The sequence below is a fragment of the Cupressus sempervirens genome, chromosome 6, assembly GCF_028749045.1.
Source record: "Cupressus sempervirens isolate cs-2001-9-10 chromosome 6, ASM2874904v1, whole genome shotgun sequence".
Lineage (NCBI taxonomy): Eukaryota > Viridiplantae > Streptophyta > Pinopsida > Cupressales > Cupressaceae > Cupressus > Cupressus sempervirens.
This window is the reverse complement of record NC_143123.1, coordinates 103,508,782-103,534,108: the sequence shown is the minus strand read 5'-3', so window position 1 is coordinate 103,534,108 and position 25,327 is coordinate 103,508,782. Positions and strand designations below refer to the sequence as shown.

At 34.3% G+C, this 25,327-nt stretch overlaps 1 protein-coding gene across 1 annotated transcript in view; it reads left to right on the top strand.

Moving 5' to 3' along the window:
- The window catches only part of LOC149551455 (phosphoglycerate mutase-like protein 1), a 149,669-nt gene that overhangs the window by 62,817 nt on the left and 61,525 nt on the right, over positions 1-25,327 (top strand). The window contains exons 3-5 of the mRNA XM_089786964.1: positions 9,274-9,381; positions 10,102-10,181; positions 10,383-10,542. Coding sequence (XP_089643090.1) covers positions 9,274-9,381; positions 10,102-10,181; positions 10,383-10,542 — 348 coding nt within the window. The remainder of the gene's footprint in view (positions 1-9,273; positions 9,382-10,101; positions 10,182-10,382; positions 10,543-25,327) is intronic.

The following is a 25,327-nucleotide window of genomic DNA, read 5'->3' as shown; positions in this document are numbered from 1 at the left end:
CACTCTATGCGAATCGCCAATATCCTCTAACTCAAAGTAGTCTTCCAATTCACCATAGGATCGAAGTTCCTGAGAAATTGGAAACGTCCATCTTATGTGTCATCTTTAACCGAGCTTCAGATCTATCCAACCGACCAACTTGTCTCCACAAATCTTTTCACGTGATCAGTTCTATCCTCTCCACTAGATCCAACAACCTTAAAGTCTTCAACAACTTGCCCATAACCATCTTTGGTACCCACATTCCTAGGTACACTAGCTACAACTCTCATGATCTTAGTGACCATATCATTCTTCATCAACTCCATCTCAGATCTGAGATCTGATCAAAACTTTTCCAAAATTTTAGTCTCCATAACATCACAGAGATTCGCAATTTCCCTACGGTCCAATCTTCTCAGAGGCATCTTCCGAGATCTTAAAAAACCCTCTGCAACAAATCCTATCCGAGCATCTTGTGACAAACCCTAGTTGCTTACAAGTCCGATTGCAGCCTGCCACCTTGCACAAACAATAAAGAAGGGTCTCACAAGTCTAGGAACACGGATCTACAATAAGAATCGCACAGAATCTTGGAAACCACGCTCCAACAATCACCAACCAGATCAAACCTTCGCTATAATACCACTTGATGTTGTGCAAGGCTGAGTGAACCCCCAATGGAGGTGACCAAGCCCCCAACTAACAACCACACAATGGAAACACAACACAAGATACAAAATCAGACACCAAACTCAACTTCTTTATGCATAAAACAACTGATTACACACAATGTGCTCGGTTGTAAGGCCTTCCCAGTTACGGCCCAATACAAAAGAAATTACAATAACAGTTCAACAAGATCTCACAAAATCCAAATACTCCAACCCTAGCTAGCCCAAATTTGTAACAACTCAATAATCTGGTAGAAACGTCATGCAAGATTTGAACTTGTGCTCACAAGCCACCAAGCAACCTTCTTGTTTCTTAAGTCCACACTCAACTACTAGCTCGATTCTTAATTCACAAGTCCAAATTCCTTTCTGAATCTTTGCTCCTCCCATGCATGCCTACAACTCTATGTAGACCCTTCTTTTATACTTGCAAGGCCACAAGTTGACTTGTTGCAACTAGAATCATCTAGAAACCGAATAAACACCATATGCATTACTCGGCTTACAACAATTATTAAATACACATAGGAGAAAGAACCAAGATCCCAAATAGGTACACACGCATCCCACAGTCGATCTGTGTCTCGATCATGCACAATACATATTAAATGCACAGGACGGTTGATTAAATCTCCCAAAACACCTAGTTAGTAAATTAAACCACCGAGCGTCAACAACAACCAATAAGCACCCCAAGTATACACCAAGCATATCGAGCACAGGTTCCACTGAGTAGAATATCAACCGAGCAACACAAGCATCACCAAGCTCCTATAATCGTCGAGTTCCTTTGGAAAAAGTCTAACCAAGAACTCCCCAATAATGATTGAGCATCACCTCATTTCAAGTGAGCTCTCCAACTCCAAGGCCAAAGCCACTCAAACACATATGATCACCAACTACCCCAGGATGCTCCTACATCAATATATGGCCAATATAACAGATAGGTTACTTGGAAAAGAATATAGAATTTTGATGATATGAGTTAATAATATTAAAACATTTTCCAAGGTTGGAAATAATATTGGTTCAAATCTCATGTGTTAATATAAGGACACCATCATGTATCTACCTATACTTGTATAGGCATGAACACATACATATATATACATAGTACTCTAAGGCTACATATGTTGTGTATACGTCATATTTTAAATAGGTGTATACTTTCTTGTATGTCTTATTTGAATTTATGCATATATACATGTGTACTTATATGCATGTGCAAGTACATATAGGTATAATGGTATTGTTATATTAAGACATGGCTGACACAATAGGAAGTTCTAAGATCATTCAAATTATAAAGGTAACAATTTGTTCTTAGTTTGGTTTTATGTTTAGTGATTTCTTTTTATTGTTTAATTATATATGTTGACCCTAGTTAGCTCATGGTGATTACGTAGTATACCCTTACTCGCCTAGTCCAGTTTTCCCTGACCAATGTGATTTAGGACCCATACCTATTAGCTCAATGGTAGGTGGTGCTCTCATGCTCTTTCCTTTTCTAGTAATGCTTTCCTCCCATTTGTTGTGTTCCTGCAAAAGAAGTTTTTCATGGTAATGACAAATTTCCCAAATCATTTAATGGAATCAAATACCCATGTCAACTAACAATTTCCAATTCATATGACATCATAACGATTAACCAATATTTCTTATTCCCATGAAATCATAACGAATAATCAATAATTCAATTTCACATGAAACCATAATGAATAACTGATTTTCACCAATCATCTCAAGTTCACATGAAGTCTTAGGGGCTATATAAAATATTTAAAATTGAGCAAAATAGGGGATGTAACATACCCTCTCCCTTGTGTTTTATTGTCCTCAATGAACTTTGTAATTTAAAACATTGAAGGATTAGCAACAACACAAAAACATTGGTCCATGGCATACCATAAACTAATCAAACATCAAATAATATATCAAGTATTTCCTTGCTCAATGATTTTCCAAAATTAAATTGCATACAACCTTAAAATCACATGATAGCACACACTTACCTATGCTTATGTACGATACTTTGGTATTACATGAATTTGACCCCACTAGTAGATACTTCATATCTACTTCCTATCAATCTCATACATGTACACTCACAATACTTTTTAGTTCATTCAAAATGTCAATGGTTCAATAAGATAACATCAACATTTTCCTTGTAAACTTATGATTTCTTGACTCTTTATTAATCAGATCTTGATTGTGAGAGAAAAAAAAATATTCAGTCATACCTACCATTTAACATAGGTTTCTCACCCATAAGTAGATCATCTAGGCATGCTTGCCAATCACTTGTAAAGGTTAGGGGATCCACTTTTCCCATTCATGTGACTTAGGCCCTCATGCCCATCTTGTCACAATAATATTTCAATAGAAGTTTTTTTCTAAAGTCATTTCATGATAGAAAAATATTTCAGCTCTAAAACAATATAAGTTTGTCAAGTCTTCATCTTAATATGATTAAGCAATCAATGTAATACAAGTGTGCTAAATTTACCATATGGAATCATTGCAACATGTGTATTAATCATTACCATATGCATTCGAAAGTATAACCATAATATACTATGGAAGATCATAATACATCCAATCAAGACCATCGAGGTCATAATATACATTGTACCACACTATCTTCATCCCTTTTTCCTAAGCCATTGGACTACATGCCCACATGCAAATCTTGAGATGGGAGTGTTGCCTAGATGCTTGTATGTTCTGTCCACAAAACGTTCCAATTGTGGCTCAAACCCCAATTTCGATCTGTCCACCAAACTTTACATTTCATTGGGATTCTACCTATAGAAATCCCAACCATAGGGTGGCTAGCTTCCCTCACTTATCCACAATCAAGTTCATAATAATGTGCTTTACTAAGAAACATGTTTCATGCAATGTCTCCTATATAATCACCCATGTGTTAGTAATATCATAAAAAAGTTCATAGAGATGTATTTTCCACAAATTTATCTTTCCACGAGGATCCATAAAATGCTTCTCATAGCATCTGCTCATATCATACATCTTGTTCAATATTAATTATTTCGCATAATGCATCTCCAATTTATGCACCTATGTGCATACTAATATAGTTCGATCATTTTATAACAATTGGGACATATGTAAAATAATATTGAATTGCAAAATCTCAACTACCATTTCATATGAACAGGAATGTAATTGCATAAAATATAATGTAGAAATTGAGAGAAACATGCAATTGAAAGATATAATTGATTACTAACAAGGTTTTGATAACACCACATCAAGAGAAGTAAAAATTGGTCTGTATTGTGTAACCCTAGGCATCTTTACCTAGTGTAATCCTCACTCATTCTCTACTGAGAATTGCCCTACCATGAATGGGATAAGGCATGTGTACACCATCTCGTCTTGCCACCTGAGCATCTTGGTGTTAAGAGTTGTCAACTATAGAGTCGGCTAGACTGTGGGTACCTCTCAACAGTCCATCCAACTACGAGTTATCTTGACCTCTAGTGATCATAACAACATCATTTGCCACTAAACCTACCTTGGCCAGGGATTTCCAAAGGACACTGTGTGCCCGATCACCCACCATTCGACTTGACAGATTGACTAGATTCTAATTGTCTTATTTTTCATAGTTCTAATTTGTCTTCCTGATTTTGTAAGTTTATCCATCTATCCAATTCATACGGACTACATCACTCATCTCAACCCTTCTTGGCTATCCTCGATGATCTTTGGTGTGATTTTCCATCTTACTTTATAAAATATTTAGTTATGTAAAGTAAATCAAACATAGCTCTTTTAGGAAATCAGACACCCTATCCCTAGGCATCCTGTCTGTTTCCTTCCTTGGGCTTATCCTACCCTTTACAAGATTCATGATAAATCATTTGCAGATTAGTTTATTTAGCATTCCAAGTTTTGATAAGTTGGGTTCTCATATTCACCGTCCTGGCAGGAGTCCACCTCACTCTTTTTTTCTTGATTCAGAGCAAGGCATAGGCTAGAGTCTCATCGTCTTTAGGCATGGAACAATAGGAGTCAAATTCTGGCATGATCTTTATAAAAAAAAAAAGAATATAGGGTGGTGGGATTTCTTTTGAGGTGTAATTCAAGTTTTCATACTGTCTCATTCAACATTACATTTTCAGCTTCCTTGAAAACAATGATGGGCCCAAGGTTCAGTGTCAAACCCACAGTTCTGATACCATATGTAACAACCAAATTTTACCATTCTTTAACAACTATCATATTATTGAACATAGTTACTTTTTCATATTCATGAGCATGGGAAGGCAGTTATAACAACTATTATACATGTTCATATGAAAGAGATTAACAGTTATAACCAATTAACTAGATTATCTTAACTAACAATTGAAAGACCATTTAACCGACAAATGCAATATATATGCCTGCCATCATAACTAACCATTACTTAATGGAAAGAGAGATTATTTTCTACTAAGTTTGACTGATCAATATTAAAGAAAAATATTTGCAACCGTCACATGATAATTTCATAATTAACTGAACTTGAACATTTTATAAGAGAATAATAGCGACAATCGTGAAGGCTTAAGAATGCAAATCTTGACCTTGTCCTGTGCAAGTCATGGCATTTGGTGGAGAGGAGAAGCATTATCAGGGGCTTAACCTCCCAACCGCGGACCCTTAGGTATCCACCATCTCAACTAAGAAAAACCCTCCCTACCCAGGATTAGGCATGGGACACCCTTGTCCTGCCATTTAGCATCCAAGTATTAGAGTTTCGGCTAGGCAACCAGCTAGGCTATGGAGTCCATCCCATTAGTCCATCTATCAACTGCTAGCAACCTGGACCCCTAGCGATCACAACAACAAGCATGACATAAACCTACCCTCGACTTGACAACAAGAATATTACCTTGATCACCATGAGATGACGCAGTCTATAATTATTTGTTTAAGTTCATCAATTGTTTTATTTTGTTTCTGATTTTTTCTCTTATCATGTAGGTATGACCCACGAATCATTTGATATTAGTTCCCACTCTTCATTTTGACCTTGCTGGTCATCCTCAATGAATCCCAATGTCGCTGTCTGTATCCTTGAACAATCACTGTTTATCATAGTCAATTACTTTTTGCCCAAACTGGGCTTATGACAGATATTTACATAATGATTTGATGTTATTTCTTATTAGTTTTCTTAACTCACCGAGAGTGCCTTCTCTTATCTTAGAGGCATATTGAAGATGCCCCTGTATAAGTATTGCCTGAGGTTGGAGATCCTTCCAATTTTCATTTAAGTTTTGAAAGAACAATCATAATAGTATGCAATAGATAACCTCAATCCTTATGCAAATAAGGTATTCAATTTGGAGCTAGTCCATCTGGCTCTATCTATAATATCAATGTTTCTTTCAGAATTCCTATCAAGAATTTTTAGAGCCTTTTAATATAACAAAAATGGCAAGGACATATGTCAAAAGAATGCATGACCTGATAGAGGTATTATCACCCTCAAGTGCTAATGAACACTGGAATGTTTGGTATGGCTCCTTGCCTGTAGATTCTAGCAAACACTAGTACAAATGAATTGCGGTTGAGGAACAAGCTGATTATGTAAGAAATGACATGTACAAACCCATGACACTGTAGGTGCAATTTCAGAAGAGAGCCAATGAAATATGAAATGCTAATACGAATGTGGAATATGACATGAATGTGTGGTTTGTGACAGAGAGCTTACGTAATTTGAAAAATGCGATTGCAAATATGGAGCACGGGACTATGAATGAAGTTTGTAGAAGGTAAGAGAAATTGCCAAAAACTAGCATATGCGAATGCCCCCACTGATATGTAATGAATCACATAAAAGAGATTGTTTTGTTCTTGCGAGCATGCTTAGTTACGCGCAAGATAAGGAAAGGTAGCAATGTCTTGAGTTACACTCGAGAGTCATCCAAGGAGTGATAAGATATATGGTTAATATAACATATAGGCCACTTGGAAAAGAATATAGAAGGCTGATGATATGAGTTAATAATATTAAACATTTGCCAAGGTCAGAAATAATAATTGTTCAAATCTCATCTGTTAATATAAGGATACCATCATGTATTTGCCTATACTTGTATAGCCATGTACACATACACATATATACGTAGTACTCTAAACATACGTATCTTGTTTATGCGTCATATTTAAAATAGACGTATACATTCTTGTATGTCTTATATGAATTTACACATATATACATGTGTATGTATATGCATGTGCAAGTACATATGGGTATCATGGTATTGTTATATTAAGACATGCCTGACACAACAAGAAGTTCCGAGATCATCCAAATTATGAAGGTAACAATTTGTTCTTAGTTTGGTTTATGCTAAGTAATTTCTTTTTATTGTTTAATTATATATGTTGACCCTAGTTAGCTCATGGTGATTACTTGGTATACCCTTGCTTAGTCCTATTTTCCTTGACCAAGGTGGTTTAGGACCCATACCTGTTAGCTCAATGGTTGGTGGTGCCCTCATGCCCTTTCCTTTTCTGGCAATGCTTTCCCCCCCTTGTCACATTCCTGTAAAAGAAGTTTTTCATGGTAATAACATATTTCCTAAATCATTTTAATGAAATCAAATACCCATGTCAGCTAACCATATCCAATTCATATGATATCATAACAATTAACCAATACTTCTTATTCCCATGAAATCATAATGAATAGCCAATACTTCAATGTCACATGAAACCATAACGAATAACCAATTTTCACCAATCAACTCAAGTTCGCATGAAGTCTCAACAGCTATATAAAATATTTAAAATTAAGCAAAACAGGGGATGTAATAGTGAAGATTTTTGTTATTCACACAATCTATTATTCTATATTTGGGAAATTATATTTATTTGAATAAAATATCTGACATCATTATTCACTCATCATATGGGATCTTGGTGATCAGATTTTGGTGAAAAATAATATTTACTAATTGTATGCTCTCTGCACACCCTCAGAAAACTTCAGTGATTAGAAAGTGGTAAATATTTAATATTTAAATTTAGGGTTATGATAGTGGTACTAGAGTGAAGTTCTTTTTAAGTTTCTATCCTATGAAGCATAGAGGGAATTTGAAAACTCCAATAAAAGGAAAGAGGGTATACATTGATTGAATTTTGAAGTTGCCAAAATAGAATGATCAAGCTATTGGGACGTAACTTGCAATTTTAGAGTAGCATGGAAAATTTTGGTTTTGCTAATAGTTATAAAAATATGTATATTAGCATCACCAGCCCACTGTCACTCATACCATTCACAAATTTAAGCCCCTGATCACTACATTCTTGAAATCCATGTCTGGATCCCTCTGTTAGGAACTATTCCTTGATAAGGTGTATATATTTTGAACTTGGAATCTGTGATACCACAAATTCATGTGCATCCCAATGCTTGTTGCACACCATTTCAATATTTGAAACTCTATATTTTTTCTTGCGAGTGCCTAATATTGTAAGTTCATTCTATTATTTGCTTCTATCAGCTACCTTATTCAAATGCATACTCATCTTAGCAATTTTCAAGGTTTCATTTTGAATGCCTGTTTTACATGGCTGCACATTTGAGAGTGGTAGTGACCTATTTGTTTTTGGATGGCTTGATTTTGAATGCCTATTTTCTTTACATGGCTGCATATTTGAGAATGATAGTGACCTATTTGTTTTTGGAACTTTTTTTGCCTCATAAAGACACACACCTATACATGATATCATATCTTTCTGAAATTACAAACTGACGTTGATGTTAAAAGGTACACTTTTCCTCACACTAGCTTAGATCTTTAAAAACCTCTGTAATCTATTATCTCTTATGGCTGTATGCTGGGCAATTGTCTACGATGGATCCTTGCCATATTCATGTATGCAGAAATTAATGAACCTTATTTGACAAGTGTTGATAACAATTCTTTCGTGCAGATGCAACCAGCAATATGCCTCTCCAAACAGGACTTTATTATCCGTCATAACTGAAGCTGCATCTTCAATTTTACGACACATTCCATTATTTTTCATGGCAGATTCCCATAAAATTCTAACCATAACCCTGTGAGGATGATATAACATCCTAGTTTACATGATTTGTAGAAAACAAGTGTTTAACTGAAAATCTTGACATAATATGAAAATTTCAAATATGTACAACAGATGAAATCAAAGGACAATCATAAAAAGAATTATGAATGCCCCAATCCAACACATTGATAGATAAGGACCCCTAATTTAGCTGATGGAGTGAATTGAATTCAACTTATGGGCCGTTTATAAAATAAAATACAGTAAGACTTGACCAGAATAGTTCAGGAATCTGTGTGTAAATTAAGCAAAATGACAGAGTTTTCAAGGAATATCACAGGATGACAGCTGCCATTACCAGAATGCCATAGCAGGTGATCCCCAATTAATCTAGATGGTCTAATAAAAGCTATTTGCTTTCAAATATGCTTTAGCCCTAATCTTGTACTTTGTTGCATTTTCTAAAAGATAAAATATGTAAATTTGACAACAAGATTACTTTTTTGTATTTTAGATTGGTAGTCATAAGATGTAAGCTAATGTTGTCAGATACATTCAGGTGAGACATGGACAGGGGTTCCATAATGTAGCACAATTGACAGAAAATGAGGCAGCCCTTTCCTACGAATATTTTGATGCCAGCCTTACTCCTGCAGGGTGGGAACAGGTACTTCCCCTGTAAGTTGTAAGCATATCCTATATCATTTTTTAATATTGTGTAGACAACTAAGGAAAATCTGTTTGATAGGAGATTAAGAAAATAAATTCAGGTGTTAAAAAGTTGGAACTATCCATTCTTGTACTGTATGCAAATGAAAATGATGTGGAATTTATGTCAGATTAGGTGAATCATATATAAGTTTTTAACTAATGCTGATATTTCTCAATTCTCATAATAGGGAATCTTCTGTTCAATATCAATGAGTTATATTTCAAATTATTTATCTGTTGTTTAGTTTCTATTATATTTTCTGGATACATCAAGACTACAATTGTGTTTGGACTATCTTTGTGATAATAATTCTGATTTAAAGTGGAAGATTAGCACGAATCAGATCACTTACTGGGAATGGTGCTTCTTTAACTCCTGTTGTCCTGGACTGCAAATATTTCTTTTGTAGTCTATTCAAAATTGGATTTTCCATTGTATATTATAATCTCTACGTCCAATCTGATGCAAACTTTTCATTTTTGATTGAATAAGTGAACTCTAATACAACATAGCTACTTTTTTTCCATCTAATATGCATGAGTGATCAACATGACGGAAAGGAAGTCAGGAATCTGGAATCTCTTCATATTAGCCTTCAGAAAATTTCATATGAATTCACTAATGTAAATTTCATATGCACTAATGCAAATTTCATATGAATTCTTTTTGCAACAGGTTGATAATCTACGCAGGCATATCACAGAAAATGGCATTTCATCCAAGGTTGAGCTGGTTGTGACCTCACCTTTATTAAGGTATTATTGGGTTCGGTACTCACCATTAGATTTGAATTTAACATTTTGATTTAAGCAATGAGTTGAATTTGTGATACCATAAAAAGGATTTACTTAATTTGTTATAAATGCTTTCATCTGACCAATCATGTAGCATACTAAAATAAAGATTCAAACAATTCACAAGCATTTGTATTTACAATAAAGTAAATATTTTTACAGGACCATGCAAACAGCAGTAGGGGTTTTTGGTGGAGGTGATTATATTGATAATAAAATTCCTCCCTTGATGATAGCTGGTGGGGGGAATAGTAATCAACCACCAATATCAAGCACAGGATGTCCACCTGTTATGGCTGTGGAATGGTGTCGAGAGCACTTGGTGAGAAGCAACAATTGATGTTTCCCTATATGATTTCTGAATCTTGATAATGGAAATATTGAATTTTGTTTTGCTGTGGAACATCTGGTCAGAAGGAAAAATTATTCAGAGATTGTGATTTGATATTATTCTTACAATTCTCCTCTTCTCTTTGTTTATGCTACATTTTTTCGTTCATCAAAGTAAATAGGAACATTTAACATATATAATACATTTGGTTTATTTTTTCTCTATTTTTACCAAACATATGCAGAACTCAGAACTGATAGCATCAGGATTTTACTTTTCAATTTTCTGGGGTGATCGCTCCTGTGATCATGTGAAATTATCACATCAAAAATAATAATTGATTATCAGTGGTTGACATATATCAAGCACAAGGGGGAATATTCAAGTGAGGTTCAGACACAGGATGACGGATTGTGTAGGATAGACAGGACAAGGGGGATGATGATTTGTGAGTCACTTTGGATGCAAATATCTTAGTCCTTGACTATCTCTGACTGCTTCCAGGTTCACCTTGCAATGGTTGCCCTTTCCAATTCTGTTCTTCTACAGGTAAAGTTTGTCAAATACTAAAGGTCCTTCCTTACCTGAGCTTCATCTGTTATGCATCCTCCTACAGTAGCTGTTACTGCCAAATCTACCCGAGTTTCTACTTTGATAATCTCAAACCTGACATCTTGGAAATCCTCAATTACAGCTTTAAACATGTTTAGTCTAAATGCCTAGTTGGACATGGTGTCAGCCACTTTATTCCCTTGCCCTCTGATGTGTGATAATTTGAAATCTGTAAGAGATGGCAATTCATCATTAATTTTGATTTTGTGGTTCTGTAGGTGTGAAGCTTCCATGTCACCTTTGATGATGGAATTTATAATAATCTGTGAGTCACCTTCCACATGCAACTTCCTAGCTCCTAACTTCTTGGATGCTCTGATATCCAAGAAAGAAGCTTCAGCTTCCACCACATTGCTTGTACCATCCACCAAATGCTTTCCTCCACATGCAATAAGATCACCTTTTGAATCTCGAATTATGAATCCTGCACTTGAAGGGCTAAGGTTCTCCTTCGAGGCACTATCAAAATTGTATCTCTACCATCCTTCTTTAGGCTTTTCCCAAATAACCGCATTAGGCAGAGGAGGGGAGGGATTAACCCCAAGACAACCATTCACAGATATTTTGATTGTCATTTTTAAATATATAAATTTATATTGTACTATATATATGCACTTATTATTAATTTATTATTTAATTATTTAAATATTGTGTTTATTAATTATTTTATAAATAATGTGATGTTATTATATTAATGTATTATATTTAATAGTAGACTATTTTGTATTATAATATTATGCTATATCAATTAATATATTATACTCTTAATTATAATATAGTCAATGTAAATAAATTATATTATTATTTAGTGCTATTTATACGTTCATTAATTTTATTATCATTTATTATTTAATGATTTTAATCCTTTTCTTGAAAATTAGACATTGCAGCATTGGATAAAGGCCCAGGTTCAAATTCAGAGTTTTCAATGGAAGTTTGTTCAAGATATTCAAATTTAATATTTATCCATTAATATTCTCTATAGGTCAATTTTTTTGTAATTTTATGTATAATTTATTCATTTGGAAGCACATAAAAATTTAGGTGGGATACTTTGTAATTTATTGTTAGATGTAAAATAAATTTCTTTAATATGGTGTCAAAGTTTGGTCAAAACACAAGCATTGAACTCTGTCGTAGGCAATGTTCTAAAATTTTATGTTTACAACTCATAGTAGATACTACCTTCCTTATTTACTGGAAAGGAATCTAGAAGTCAAAATAAAAACACGCTTGAAGCCATGTTGTCTTTAGGAGTAGACGACTTTTCCATGAATATTGAATCCAACTGGCCTCTTATTGTCTTATTTGACCAATTCGCAAGATCTTCAAATAAGTGTTTAGATAGCCAATAAATTTATATAAATCAAAACTGAGGGACCAATATAAACATCAAGGTGGATATAAATCCTAATAGACAAAATCAAGGGATAGGACAATCTTTTTAAGGACCCCATGAAATATATCCAATATAGACATCTGCACCTGCTACGAACTCAACATCTATTGCAATGCAAGGCTATGATAATGATTAAGTGATGTTAAATTCATGAAAGCACAATAACACATAAGAAACACAAAACATTTCAACAAAAATTTAGCAGCTATAAAACAATAAAATAATATTAAATGGCTCTTCATCCAATTGCAAATGACATTTATTTATACTGGTCTGAAAACTTTGTATGAAAAGTAAATCAAAAGCTGTCACAAAATTTTCCACTAACATTTTCGTGTTTGTTGATGTGAAATAATCTGTAAAGGATCTATATTTTGCATTGTGCGACATGTTTTTGGCATTGGACATAAAAGTGTAGGTTTTGGCAGGAGTGAAGGTTAGAAATATTGTTTTGTTCACTTTGGCGAAATTGTTTGTTGTCTGAGGCAGCAGAAGCAAAATATTTGGGGCAAAAATTATAACTTCTAGTTCGTGCAATTTGACAAACTAGTCATGGATATCTATGTGCATCCAGTGACATTGTGGTTCTCCTCTTCTTGGTGTTTTTTTTCAGCTGTAAGAGCCCTGTTGGCCTACACTGTAGCAATGTTAAAAATATTTTTTTGCTTTTTATTTTTATTTTTCAGAAAATATATAAATGCTTAAACAATAACATGAAATGAAACAAAAGATAATGCCAGCACAATTCTAAGAATTGCAATTATAACATTTGCAATTTTTACAAATAATAACTTATTGATAAATAAGTAGCAAGGCACTTGTAATTATTGTTGTTGGTAGCAACATTACTACCTTGGCTACCATATACAAGATTGGTGTGGAGTTTCTATAGAATCAAGAGGAGACATGTCCCTTAATACCAAGAAAAATGGCAGTGCTAATACATTTGCAGCATATCCTCTATGAAAAACTAACATGGTATCAGAGCCGCACTGCAAATGTAGAAAAGGAAGCATGTACTTGATAATGGGAAAATTTTACATCAAGACAATGAATGAAAGTAATAATCAAAGAAGCCCATTGCATCAGTGCTTTGGTCAGTTCAGCAGTATCAAGAGTTCAATGGCTTAGCAATAGAATATCCATTTTGAAAAGAAAATTGAACACCATGAATCTGTGATGACATATATTGCCCAGCCTCTTTTAGCATCAACATATGTGAACAGCGATAGAAGAAGAATTGTAAAGATGAGAATTCAGAATACAGTGTCGGATATTAAGGAAGAGTATCATACAGATGGGAATACAACAACGGTGAAGAAAACAATGATATCAATGACCAACAGTGTAAAAAAAAAAACTATTAGTTGCAGTGATTCATTGAAGACATGACTGATATTTGAATTATCGGCTTCATCCAAAAATGAAGTATATGTAAATGATATAAAGTTTAAATTTATGGCTGCGACTTCAGATCTAAAGTGATGACTCTAAATCAGAGTTTTAAAAGTCAAGTTTAACAGTGCAAACAAATATTCACAATGCCTCAAAACAAAACAAAACTGCGATTAATATTTGAGGGTGATACATCAAGACAACAATATGTAATAATATTGTGTGCTTGCTGAAGGCAACTGATCAATTATACATCAATCTATCGAATAAGAACGCGTGACTTCACAACAGATACTGCAGACATATGAATATTGTCAGATAGGCCATTGAATGTTACAGGCAATGCTCAACTTAAAATGTGTATATGATACATTAAAAAACAATGATTAGTGGAAGCAATGACTATTTGTAATTTTCTGCAGATTCTGATAACAAAATTCTGAGATTAAGATCAAAGTTAGGTGAAACTCAAAGATAACCCTGATCCAAATACTGATCTACAGGTCTGAATATGCAGAATAATGATATGACTGTAATTCTGGGATAATCTCAAACTGGAGTGTGAAATCATTGCAAGGAACCTGTGAGGTTATATATGCTTATAGTCCAGACTGTAGATGTGCTGTGTGTCCTACAAACTGCATACATGACCCGTCTAAATATCCCCATTAGAGGGTATGTCCCTTAAGGGACATAACCCTTGACATTCATCCATTAATTAAGTGTCTCTAAGTCGGCAACTGGAAATGGTAGCAAGACTTAACTAAAATTAGTTAAATGTCAAACTAAACAAATCTCAACCTGATCGCCGGCACCTTTATAGAGACTATAAATAATATAGAATGTCATTCTTTAGAGAATATTAAACAAGAAGAGTGAGGCACGATTCTATACCCATAGACCTGTAGGTTATTCAGGTTACTTTCTTAACACTCCCTCTTAACCTGATAATCCTACAGAGAGATATTATATCGAGCAACATCAATACAGATGTTAGACAAGAATTAATACTCTATATCTGTCTATCTCTTCTTAATACATATTATCATAAAACACATGATATAGAGTCATATTACTAAACCTGTGATATGACAAATCATTGCTACTAGTGATAAGACACACGTTGTGATGCATGGAAACTGGTATTTCTAAATCACAACTAGATCCTGAATTTAAGATCTATCAGAATACAGGATAAACTTGAAGAATTTCTAGAATTCTTTCTTTATCCAATATGTGACCCATGAACTTGTCAATGCCACAAGACGATCTAAAATTCATCTGGATCTTACAGTAAAATCTACTGTTAGGACATTATCTAAGAGATCGTCACCTCTCATAAAGCCTTTTACATAGGTATTCATTATTCCAGAGATCTTCACCTCTAAATAATGATTACACATGGTGGAGCCCATAATAGTCAATAGCCTGACAAAATAAAATTCATCATTTTATTAATAATCAAATAATACAAAATGAATTACAACTCAACCATACCAAGTCTCTTTCTGAAATGTTCTATCTTTACTCTAGATAGAGGTTTGGTGAGTATATCTGCTATCTGATCTGCAGTACAAATGTATTCCAATTTAACAAAATTCCTGTCTACCATATCTCTTACATAATGGTAAGGAATTTCAATATGCTTGGATCTATCATGGAAAATTGGATTCATTGAGAGCTTGATGGAACTCTGATTATCACAATGAATGATCGTAGGATTTATGGCTTGCCCAAATAATCCCACAAGTAACTTCCTTAGCCATACTGCTTCTTGAGAGGCCATTGCTGCTGCAATGTATTCAGCTTCTGTGGAGCTCTGAGCTATTGAAGACTGCTTTTTGCATATCCATGAAATCATAGCTGATCCTAAACTGAAACAGCATCCTGAAGTGCTTTTCCTATCTTTAACACTTCCACCCCAATTTGAATCGGTGAATCCATGCAATTCTAAAGAAATTCTCTCATATTTGAGTCCATAGTTAAGAGTACCTTGAAGGTATCTCATAATGTGTTTAACAGCAACAAGGTGAATCCCCTTAGGCTCACACATAAACTGACTTAAGGCATGAACCGCATAGCAAATATCAGGTCTTGTATTTACTAGGTACATCAGAGACCCAATTATCTGCTTGTAGAGAGTAGAATCTATTGGAGGTGATTTTGCAGTTGCTTCTTTAAGTTTATGCAAATTGGTTTCCATTGGAGAAGACATGGACTTGTAGTTCCACATTCCGAATTTCTTCAAGATATCTGAAGTGTACTTCCTTTGATTTAGTATGATACTATCAACATTCTGTTGCACTTCCAATCCTAGGAAGTAATGGAGAAGACCAAAGTCTTTCATCTCAAATTGTAACAACCAAATTTCTCGGGTCTAATTTTAACATCTAACATAAGCATAGAATACAGTTATAACTTCAATTTCATAAGAAGGCAGTTACATCATTCATGTTCAAGTGAAGAAGATTTACCGTTAAAGTCAGTTAAACAAAAATTTCTTAATTGAATACTTGTAATACCTTTTACTGAAATTACTTCAGAAATTGAAATCACATACCTCGAAACACTAAGACTGAAAGTCAACTAAGGATGCTTTTGCAACCACTCGGATTAGTTCACAATACACTAAACAATTTCATATGACAACTACCATCTAAAAATTGCTATCTTAAAATCAAATTAAATACTTCTATTATTTTGAAATTAGAGCATTGTTTACCTTTAATTCATTTAGGGCTTCTGATACTGCTATCTCACTTAGGGCTTTCAATACCACAGATTCACTTTAGGGCTTCCGCGACCACGGATTTAGCTAGGGCTTCCAATACCACTGTATCATTTAAGGGTTCAAGCTGTCACCCAAATCAATTAGGGCTTCGGATTTCTTTTACTTCAGATTACTTATCTGTGACAGTTTCTCAAGGTTAGATAAATACTTATATTCAATATCGATATAAATGAAAAACAATTTCACAAATCAATCCAAGTGTAAAATAATGATAACAATGAATTTAAATCAATTTAATCTTACCTCCTTATAAATAAAAATGATAATACCTGTGTTCTGATAAACAATTGAATGCATAGCTTATCTCTCTCTGACGCATATCCGACATCTTGAGAGAGGTGAAGCATTGCCAAGGGCTTTACCACCCAACCTCGGACCTCAACATATCCCCACACGATCTCTAACGAGAAAGGCCCTCCCTACCCGGAATTGATAGGGAACATCTTACCATCCACTGGACTTCTTGGTAATTAACTCATCGTACATCTTGGCAGCAGAAGATCTTCCATAATAGGAATATGCATAAGCTATTAATTGATTCATATTAATTGATAAATATTGGTATGCCAATTATCATAGATTCCTCTTTTTCACCTCACCACCCTTTCTCTTGGTTACACAGCTGGGTGAGTTCTAGGTATTATGAAATTCTCAGATTAACCGATTCTGCCAATTATACATGTATCCGACATTTCACAAACTATGTTCATACATTATAATTTAACATATACAAAATTGAGTACATTTCTAGGAAATGCCAGCACCATCAGATTTTTTTTTTTTTGAAAGATTCCAGGGCATTTAAAATTTCTATCTCTAGATTGGAAATAATGAATTCAGGCATTCATATAATATTCTCATAACCTAGTTCCACACGAAAAGCCTAACCAGATCCAAAGGAAGTTAGAAGACATTAGCACAAACTTGACGATTGATAGGTATGGCCCTAATGAATAAAAGCATTAGGTGTTGAATTTATTATGCTACCTGTCTACTCACTTTACATGGCCTCCATAATTTCAATTTAAACCATAATCGAAATCAAATAAGAATAGGAAAATATTGTCCTAAGAAAAAGGTTATGTCTCTTTAATTTGTAGGATTTCATTAAGTAGTAAGCATGTCAAAAGAAAATAGAATGACTGCTAGTGAATCATTGGGTGTATAAGACATCAAATATACCAATCTTTCTCCCTAGGTTCGGTAGTAATACACCTGATCGATTATTCTATCTTTCAAGACATTCGGCAGATTAGAAGTATTACTTTGACCAAACGTTTTTAGCCAACTAAAGGTGTTGGCTTATTTACAGTTCACGTGAGCTAAATACAGACTTAAAAGAAGTTTACGTTTTGCTCTAATCTTTTGAAGACTGTTTGTATACTGGAAATATGGGATTCCTTTTGAAAGAATTCAAAGGCCGACTCAGCTTGGACGTGGTAATGGAAAAAAGATTAAAAGAAAGCAGAATTATTTCCTTACGTGACACAAGCTTTGAAGATGGCTTGCTACTCCCGTAAGCAATGCTTTCTTCCCAGACTTCCACAGCTTTCTAAATGTGATGATATAATCACGATGATTACCCAGGTTCTGTCGACAGCTTAGAAAGCTCAAAAGATAACGTTGGGAAACAATATGGAGACGGGTTCAGATTTTAAAGGTTTCGAAACTAAGCAGGGTGATAGACGTGAGCAAAGGTAATAGGTATGAGCAGGGTAGTTGCAGAGTGAATGAGAGTTGACTATCCCCAAGGTGCCTGATAGATGACAAGACTTGTATATTTATTAATTTGAACTTGGCCTGCCGTTACAAGATCCTACACAAATGTCTCACTCCATCGATTTGAAAAGAAATAGGGGAATAAAAGAAAAGAAAAGAAAAGAAAGCCGATTACAAGCTATTCGCATACCCAAAGTAACCATTTGATTCCAACTATAAATTCAAAGTAAATAAAAAAAAAACAAGAACATAAGTTGGAAGATTATAATGGATTCTAATTTCTAATTTTTTAATCGATTAAAAACAAGGAAGGCATAAAAGAATATAACTCGAAAATAATAATTCAAATGTTGTTAAAATTTGAACATTTTTAAAATCTTAAAAGTACAATCAACATTACTTAATTGATTATTAAATTATAATGATTTTAGAGGTGATTTTATAAAATATACGTTTATAAAGAAGGATAAATTAAAAACCTTTTTAAAAATTAAAGTCCTTAAGATACATTTTATATTTTAACTCAATTATTTTATTTAAATTATTTATTTAAATAACTCATGCAATTCCACAGATGTATCTTGTTTCAAATCGCTAGGTCCTTTACCCGTCTGCCAGTGATGGTGATGCCCTGCCAAATTCTTTTCTAACAATGCTTCCACCCCTTCGACATGCTCCCTGCAAGGAATTTCTCTGTAATTAAATTATAAATTATAAATAATCATATTAGTTAACCTTTCATCTTAATTCCATGAATTCACGACTAATGATCATCTAACATGTCATCTTCACTTGAAAATCATAACGACCAACTATCTTACCAATTCACCAGATTATATCAAATTAAACTACCAACTTCATGTGAACCTCTGGCTACAAATCTAGCTTTATATTTCTCAATACTTCCATCAGCAACATGCTTTATTTTGAATATCCATTTTGAAGACGCAATGGATTTTCCTTTTGGCCTAGGAACTATTTCCCAAACATCATTTTTCATAATTGATTGATATTCTTTTGTCATAGCTTCTTTCCAGGCTGGATGTTTAATAGCATCAGAAGGATTGGTTGGCTCTGTTTTGGATAAATCAATCATATTTGCTGTATAACCAAAGAATCTTTTAGTTCTTTTACTTTCTCTGACAGATCCTAAAGGTGCAGCAAAATCTTGAGCTACTTCAACTGTTTTTATGTCACTTTAAGCCTTTTTCCATTTTGAATAAATCACTATAAGAATTATTTGCCTTGATTCTTTTCCTCTAAGAATGTTATTGCAGGAATAGGGAGATTGGGATTCAGAGGGAGCTTGCCATGTTACTAGAGGCAACCTTGAAAGAGAGGGAGAAGACTGGGGATGTTGTTCAGTGAACTTGGTCGTATTGATTAAGAGGGAGTAAACCATGTTGAGGTGGATTTTCCAGAGGACAATGATTCATGAATATGTCTCATGACTATGTAATTTTAATGGGCCTGCCCCTGTGTACATCATGAGGAAGTGACGACTTCCAAATGATCATCACTTGTATTTGGAGAAGTTATTGTAAGGTGACGATCTTACAATAACTTGTATTATGAGATCTAATAGATTGAGTAAATGGTGAATGTCTTGCATCCCAACATTTTGGGAGACCATTACTTTGAGTATTTGGTGAATATCATTGATATTCTGGGAGGCCAACACTCATGATATCATATGTGATATCAAACCTTATTTGGAGTAATTGGCGAATATCGTATGATATTCTGGGAGACCAATACTCGTGATGTCAAATGTGATATCACACCTTATTTGAGTACTCGGTGAATATCGGATGTCGATATTCTGGGAGGCCAATACTCTTGATAGCAAATGTGATATCAAAACCTTATTTGAGTACTTGGTGAATATCGGATGTCGATATTGTGGGAGGCCAATACTTGTGATATCAAATGTGATATCTAAATGTTGGATATCTTCTGATCAAAGATAATCTTAATATATGTCTTGAGTTTATCCTCCCTAGCTAAGAGGGAGTGTTAATGTTTGGTAGCTTTAGTTGGATAAGCTTTGAGATTAAAACTCAAGTTATATATATATATATATATATATATATATATATTTGTAGTTTAATTAATTATGTTGTTAGTATTTTAATGAATAGACATGTCCCATGAAGGGACATGTCTCCTCTTGATTTATTATCAACATAAATAAGAGATTGTTGCAAAGTGGAAAATACATACCAAGAAAAATGGTAGTCCTAATACATTTGTAGCAGATCCTCTATGAAAAACTAACAGCGAATAGATGCAAAGGTGCTGGCCATATGAAACCCAAGTGCAGCCCTAGCAATGCACGCCTAGCTACAACAATCCCTCACATCACCATTCAAAATTGACCGCCCAAGGAAATATGCAACTAAGGATTCAAACCGCTTTCAAGCAACAACCTTGTAACAGAAATGAAGCTTGAAATAATGGCCTCCAACTAGTAAATCCTTTTGATATAAATCACAACAAATAATGAGATCAAATTGGTATACTTCAGCAGCAATTTGTCAAACACCAAATGCAGAAATAATTCTTTGAATCAAAACACAATTCAATGTATATTTCAATAGCTCAAAGTGCCAAATGGATGGAGAAATCATTCCTCTCCAACAACTAACGCTGGAACCCTCAAGAGCTCCCAAATTCATAAAGAATGCAATAAACAAAAGATTGTTTGATTTCCTCATGAAGGCCATTTTATAATATAAAATGAAACTTGGCTTCATCTACACCCAACGCCCAATAGCTTCATGAGAAAACTTTTCACTTAAATGTTAGTAATCAATGCAACTATCCTCAAGCAAGTCTGTTATAACCACATGCTCTTGAAAGAGCCTCTAACATCATGCACATGAGAAGGACTAGTAGCTACCTCACTGAGAAAAGACTCCACCACCTGATGGTTTGTGGTTGTTGAAGCTACACTTATGTGGCACTCTTGATTCTCTTCCTATTTTCTCTGTGTGGATGTAATCCTTAATTTTGACATTACAAAATTGAGGCAACCCTACAAAATTATCTCATGGATTTGTAAGCGCATCCTCTTTGTTTCAACGCATTGACAAGGCGTTATGAAAACAACTCATTATCTCTGAACTGTTCTTTGTGTAGGCTTGTCTATGTGTTCTTTTGAAGGTTTTCCGTCGAGATTATCCCCAATTGTTTGTTGGTAGGAGTTTTTCTTCTTACATTGCAAACACTCGATTTTTGGTAAACTTTCACATTTTTTCTTTGTGTTGTAATTAGTTTTTGGTTTTTTTTTGCCCTAAGTGAGTAGCCCTTGGAATTCTGCTCGATTCGAGCTAACTTAGGTCCAAATCGGAGTTGTCTAACTCAAGTTATGAAGGAAAAAGTGGGGTTTTTAAGGTCAACTACATATTTTTATTAAAAACCTCATAAAAGTGGACTTTTTATTAGTGATTGCACAATATTAAATAATATTTAATATTTAAAGTGGATTTTGTGGTCCATTTTAAAATTTCAACTCATTGTGAGTTGATTTGACCATAGGTTTTTATGTTTTATAAAAATAGCCTATTTCAAGACTATTTTTATGTTACTTTATTAAAAACTATAGTTAGATATTAAATATATTTACATGAGACAACTTAAGTGCATAAAAGTGGGATTTTTATTACATATTGCATACATCCACATGCAAAATACTTCATGAAAATCCACTCCCAGTAAATTATAAGTCCCAACATTAAATTAAATGGACTTTTTATATGCAATAACACGTTTTAATGTGTTAAGTGGGGTTTTAATATGTATTTGCATATTTTAAGTCTATTTAGTTAATGCAAGTGAGAAAATCTAACTCATTTACATATGTTGTTGCATGTATAAATTTATTTTAGATTATATTAATGCATTTAAATGGGGTTTTTCTAACCCATTACATATTCCTCTATTAAAATTGCTACTTAATGGACTCTTTAAGTTGAAATACATGTTTTAATAACATATAAATGCACTAGGTGGCGATTTTGGACCTAATTGCATGTGTAAGTAATATTTAAAAATCCATTTCACTTAGCATAAGCCAAAGTGGCATTTTTTGGCCCAACTACATGTAGTTTAAAATGTGTTTTCATGTTTTAAAACCCCACCGAGGCAAAGTGGCGATTTTTGGCCCATTTGCATGTCTTTCAAATACATGTAATTGGTTACAAAAAGTGACTTTTAAAGCCATATAAGGCAAAGTGGCGATTTTGGATCACATTGCATGCATTGTGATATATGTATTTGCACAAGGAAATCCCGTTTTTAACTTACATCCTACATTTGGAGGGTTTTTGGGCACATTTTTCACATGCAAACATTCTAAAAAAGGGGGTTTATGTATTGATAACATATTGGCAAGTGTCTTCCTTAAAAAAAATTACGTTTTGGACCAAAAAAGTCACATTTTTGACCAAAAAAGATGGTATTTTTGGGCATTTTTGAAAAGTGGCGAATTTGAGAGCAAAAGCATGTTCTTTAACACATGCATTTGATAATAAACAGCCCATCTAGGGCACGTTTAAAAAAAGAACGCTGCATTTCTTCATGGTTCTTGGCTTCCAATCACTCCAAGAAGAAGTCTAGGGTATGTATTTCGATTTGCAGCTTGTTCTTCATCATTTCTAAACTTAAAATGATACCCTAGATGCCATTATTTTAATGCATTTGCATATGGCATTGATTTGGTCAAAGTTTGTTCCAAGTTTTGGGCATTTAATCTCTCTAATTATCTCCACATGTCCAAATTCGAACCATGTTGTTTGACTTTCGAAATGTATCTAAGTCTTTGGCTTTGGACAAATCTAAAATCCTAAATCTCTTGGATTTATTTTAAATTTGCTCAAGTTTTGGATAAAGAATTGTTTTTCTCATTCTTGGTGGAGTTGAGGTAAATTTCATTTGTTATTCTCCTTAAGATATTTGTATATATTTTCTTTGTTCTTGCAAATCTTTGCCATTTCCATTTTCAGATTTGTGTCTCCTTTTGTGGGCACGAAGTTGCTCCTTCTATCTTCTGTCTTCTTCTCCAAGTTGCATGTGCAAGGTTTCATTTACTTGCATATGTAGTTGGGTGTGAAATCCCGTTCTTAAAAGAAAGGCAAGCTCACTGTTTTCCTCACATGTGAATGACAGATAAAACCCCACCACCATGCATTCCATAGACCTCCATATGGCTTCCCTATGGTTGAAGTTTCTCCCATATGCTTGCCAGATAGAGTATCACGTTTTGCTCTTATTAAAACATGCTACGCCCAATGTGTTACTCATTTTCCTTTTCATTCACTTAACTCCAAGCTTGCTGGCCGTACGTACAATGAACCTTGAAAAACCCGTTTTTTTCCTAATCACTTTTTAGCCACTTTGAGCTTGACCCATTTGCTCATTTGTTGTCCCTAATAATTTGATGCCCTTTACCTATAAATACCTTGCTCGAATTTGTGTTTTTACACACCCAAGTTTGCTATGGACCCTTCATATGACAATGTTCATATACTATGAAACTTTCATGTGACAGTTCCACAGGTGCACCATTTGGCAAAGTAAAGAGAAGTTACACCAACAAAAGGGAAAGAGACTACTGTTGGATTGAATGACATTCTTAAATCACTCAATCATCAACTCGAGTTGCTGGACAAGGATCTTGGTATCTGGAATAGCATGACAGAGATTGATTTGGACATCTCGTGTGAGTACGAAGTCATCACGTCTGTTGAGATGTACCATGATTATGCACATATGATGACCAACAAAGAGAAATTTTTACAAGGACTTGTAAAAGATGCGAAGGCAGCAGTAGCCAAGATAACTAACCAAGAAAGCTCGATCAGAGAGGCATTGAGAGGGCTATCATGCGAAATCATCATTGAAGATAACGGACTTAAGAATCAAGAAGATGTTCTCACAGAGTTCGCAGAGGCCACCCGCTTACAGCTTGAAGTGGACAACTTCAACTTCAGTGTGCTGGATACATTGACAAGCTGAAAGTATTCATTAAAGAATTTGCAAAATCAAATGGAGATTTGTAACAAAGAGATATCTGGAGCAACAAGCATACTCAGGAAGGTTATAATGATCTCACAACACAGCGGTGAACCAAGTGCTGTAGTTGTACGCGAGTCCTTGCAGAATTTTGGAGAGCTAGTTGATACCATGTGAATACTTCAAATCAGATTTTCATATACTTTAAGTAAAATGGCAGTAGGAAAATTTTTGTAAAGAGCATTTCTGTTGTAAGTACAGGATAACGTAATTAAGTTGCAATCGCATTAGGCATGCAACTTTGAATAAAGTCCATGTAGTTAGTTAAGGTGGTTGAGGTTGTTCCACTTTTTCCTCCACCTTTCTCTCTCCTATTTTTCTATATAAAGGAGAGAGTTCACTGTATATAATCATCTTTTGGCAAAGCACGAAAATTTTGCCAATTTGTATTGTGCACTCTAAAACTTTGTGCTGGTATGTAAATCTAAATTTCTATAAATAAAAGTGGCAAGTTGCTTTCGAACTTTGTGTTGGTTCAAGGCGTTACATGACTACATTGTCTGGATATTAATTTTGATTTTTGGAGCTTTGATCAAGAGGGATTTGAACTTAATTGTGCAGATTTTGAGCTGCCTATTGCATTAAGAGCCAATTCAAACTTTTGAAGACTTTGTGCTGCAGGAGAACAAATTGTAATAGATAGTAGGGGCTGTATTCACTTAGAGTTGAAACTTTGGGTTTCAATTGTAAGTGTTTTTATTGAATTTGAAGGTATTGATTAAGAGACTTTGTGCCTTACTAGTTATTCTACTTGAGTCTTCATTCCCTAGAAATGCAGGGGACTT